The 3,801-nt window shown below is 40.5% G+C and overlaps 1 protein-coding gene across 1 annotated transcript in view; it reads right to left on the bottom strand.

Moving 5' to 3' along the window:
* Positions 1-2,497: 2,497 nt before the first annotated feature.
* Positions 2,498-3,801, bottom strand: part of LOC138004638 (transcriptional activator protein Pur-alpha-like) — an 11,871-nt gene continuing 10,567 nt past the window's right edge. The window contains exon 9 of the mRNA XM_068851164.1: positions 2,498-3,634. Within this exon, the coding sequence (XP_068707265.1) occupies positions 3,531-3,634 (104 nt within the window). The 3' untranslated portion in view covers positions 2,498-3,530. The remainder of the gene's footprint in view (positions 3,635-3,801) is intronic.

Raw genomic sequence — 3,801 nt, 5'->3', positions numbered from 1 at the left:
TTCCGAAATGTATTAAAAGCACACCATCGTCAACTACCTCAAACGGCGAGTACATTTGTAAATGTTTGAGCATGTCCGAAATAGCCGAATGCATGCTGACCTTTTTGCAGGTTCTTTTTAGGCAAACCAGACGAACATTCGTTGTTTGAAAAACATGTGCTTGTAGAGCTGGAGATGACTCAGTTTTTTTTGCAGCAGCATTATCGAGAACAAAAAGTTAGCGCCTGGGGGTTGAAATATGACGGAAGTGAGCTTTGGATACGACAGAAAAAAATCGCTGCAGATTTAGGCTCGTGCGACCTAAGGCCTAAGGCACAAGCAATGAGATGCACGCTAATTTTGTTGAACTCAAGCCATAAACGCCTGTGTCCCCCGATCGCGAACTCGACTTTTAAAATAAAATATAAACCGTTACGAAAAACGATACTAAAATCTGACACCAAAACCCTTACGTTAAATCCACAGTTGTAAATACTTAAGGCAAGATTTAGTTGTATAAAAAAAAAGTGACTAGCGTGAGGAGATAATTTGAAAGATGTCACTTTGAGCGCTAGCCCTTCTTCAGAGCGAATCTGCCTCCCTCAAACTCCGACGCAGCTCCTCAACTTGAACCTGACCCCGTTAGCTTTTGAATGGCACGGAATATCTATATAAAAACATGAAAAACTTGTTTTATCAAACGAGTTGATAACGGTCGAATTGCCACCGTGATAACTCTGGGTGGCTGACGTTTCTAGAGCTGGCCTTATCTCGTATCCAGATCTCACTCTGTCACTGGAAATGTGACCGTGGGAGATCTGGGTACGAGATTAGAGCTGGCCATCTCACACACGAATAGGGAGCTTAATTACGCGACGTAATCGAGACGGGGATGGCTACCGGTAGTGAATTATTCTTCCTTTCAAGTTGCCTTCACACAACCACATTTCTGTTGCCAACTATCTTTCAAGTTCTCCATTATAGATAGTTAGCTGGTTTAGCAATGTGAGAGAAACCATTCTCCTGGCGTGCGAAATGTTCTCTTCCGGTTGCCGTCTGCGTCTCAAAAAGCTCCCCCTAATGTCATTATAGCTGGAATGACCATATCCACAATAAACAATAATTAAAAATGGTTTGCGCTCTATATACGAAGGCGGGAATAAAGTTGACGGTCAGGACGCACTTATTGCAACGGCTCTCTCGAGTGGTTCAGAAAACAGTAAGCACAAAAACATACAGCGCAAGAATGGAGCCTAATCCAAAGCGCAAAGAGATTATGAAATTTGGGATTGTAGGGACCCGGGTGGAATCTGGGAAAGTTGTAACCGTTGTTGTGTTTCCTGTGCAAAGAAACTCTTTGCGTCCCGCTCAGTAGTATTCAGCAACTTTTCATTGCCTTCAAAGGCAGTCCCACCCATCTTTATTTGATCGTTCAACGGATGCAACATTAATAATGTCATCTGAGTCAGCTGTGTAGGTTATAAACAATTATTAGATGAGGTTTTTGTGATATCCGGAATAAGCAAGGTCGAGGTAAGTGTTATCAGCCGAAGCCCGAGGCTGATAACACTAACCGAGACCTTGATTATTCCGGATATCACAAAAACCGAATCTAATAATTGTTTTTATTATACATTGTTCTGAAGAAAATAACGACGAAAGCATTATCGCAGCGATCACAGTTTATTTTCAAACACATTGCTCTTGGAAATCATGCATTGCGCGCGCAACCTACAAATTACCGGTATTCACTAATCTATAGGTACAGATTAGTGAATAATCTGTAAGTTGCGCTGTTTCCCAGAATTAACTGTAGGCTTTTAGCCAATGAGAAGACAGATGATGACTACAATGTATAATAATCTAAATAATGGTACTCCCGTAATGACACGATGCTTGTGACAAAGTTTTTTCCTATAGACCTCCTTCATAATGGCGGCCAAACAAAATATTCTTTTGTTTTAATGCTAATACGCCTTTCCAGCCTGTCTACGACGAGCAAATTTCAAAAGAATATGTGTTGCAAAATGAAGGCAGTAGATCTAATTAACATAAATACAAAGTGGGCTATTAGCATAAAGCTTCAAGTGGTAACAAGTTTAACCTAGTTCACCAATATCTTTATCCTCAGATGTATTTCATTTCGTCTCTTTCTTTGATCGGAAATTTCGTTTTCGTTCCCCTGTTTTCCCAAAGTCTTCCAAGACCTTCACCCTTCTTCGCTACTTCCCCCATCCCATACTCCCCCCCACGAACTGTATTACAGGATTGGTGAAAATAGAGAATACGCTGAATATATTTTTCAGCCTGTATGCACAGGCTCAACATTTTCGGGAATCTTCATTGATTTTTAGTGGGGAGATAACACGCCCTTCGAGTGTTGCCATTCTGTCGCGTGCAACATCGCGCATCTTCCACGAGCTTCCGCGCAGTCCATATTTTCCTGCAAAGCAGGTTACATCTTGTTGATTAAAAATACCCCAGTTCCATATACCCCGATCAAACACTCCGGTAGTCATTAAAATTATTTGAAGGACTGTGTCCAAATTTTATTGCTACGTAGGCCGACTGACCTCTGACCTCAGCAGGAACCTTTGCCAGCCTGTTTATATAAGAGAGCCTTTTTTCACCTCACAATATCATTAATCACATCGCAATGACCGCTTTTCTGAAGGTTTAAATTCTTTGTACAAGCTTCATGAAATTTCGTTTTTTTTTCTCAATTTGTTTTCCGTGCATGGCATTCAAAAAGCCGAAGCGATTACAAACGAAACTGTAATCTGCAAAGCTAAAATTTCTTGCACCTTTTGAAATAAGAATAATATAATTTTTTCTGCTGTTTGCAACTAGAAAGAAAGTTTGCTCATTTGCATTGAAGTGTTTGTATTTTGGACAAGGGAGAGAAAGGAGAAGGAAGGCAAGATCATGTTTCTCATTTTCAGGAGGAATGGGTGTGGGGGCTAGGTCATACCAACTTGTTACTTTACACAAGTGTTGTCCATCTTGGATTAACTATAGGCTACAAAAACTTGAAAACAGTAACGAAGCTCCATTAAAAAAGTAACTGCAGCCATGAATTGTAAACAAATTTCACTTCTGTTCCTTTATGATGAATCAAACTCGACTAGCATTAATCTGACCTAATGGCTCGCATAGCACCACAGCGTTTATATAACGTGCATTTTTGGTTCGGTACAGCATTTCGTTTGCATTTACCCCAAATCAATGTTCCAATTTGGACACTTCCTCATATATTACTTCTCGGTGAGAAGTATACGTTTGTGCTTAGTTCCCTAAAAACTTTAAACAATATCTCCCAACAAACAATATAATAAATGAAACTGAAGTTCATAAGGAGAATTTGAGACTCCATCGTGGCTTTAAAAGGATCGACAAATAGGATTGCTTTGTGCTTCGAGCGTTAAAAAACCTGTAAGAGCGTGACCTAGCCCCACTTACAATGCATCTGTGCGGTTCAATAGAAAGGGAAAGAGCGAATAGGCGAAGGGGACTGACGGAAGAGACCCGAGGATTCATGGCAAGACTGGGATTTAGTCCCTTCGCTCTTCTTCTTCTTCTTCTTCTTCTTCTTCTTCTTCTTCCTCCTCTTCCTCTTCCTCTTCTTCGTCATCGTCCATCTTCTTCACGAAGTCATCTAGTACAGGAAAAGGAAACGAAACAAATCAGTTTTATTATTCAACACATTGTGACAATGTCCAAATATGGTCATAGCGCGCTCAATATTCGTCGTGCGTACTCAACAGATATCCTGCGATATACGAAATTTTGTGTGTGGCGGAGAAAATTGTTAGTTTTTCCAGC

Source organism: Montipora foliosa, chromosome 1 (assembly GCF_036669935.1).
Source record: "Montipora foliosa isolate CH-2021 chromosome 1, ASM3666993v2, whole genome shotgun sequence".
Classification (NCBI taxonomy): domain Eukaryota; kingdom Metazoa; phylum Cnidaria; class Anthozoa; order Scleractinia; family Acroporidae; genus Montipora; species Montipora foliosa.
Note: the sequence above shows the minus strand (reverse complement) of the source record. Positions and strands in the feature narration are given on the sequence as shown.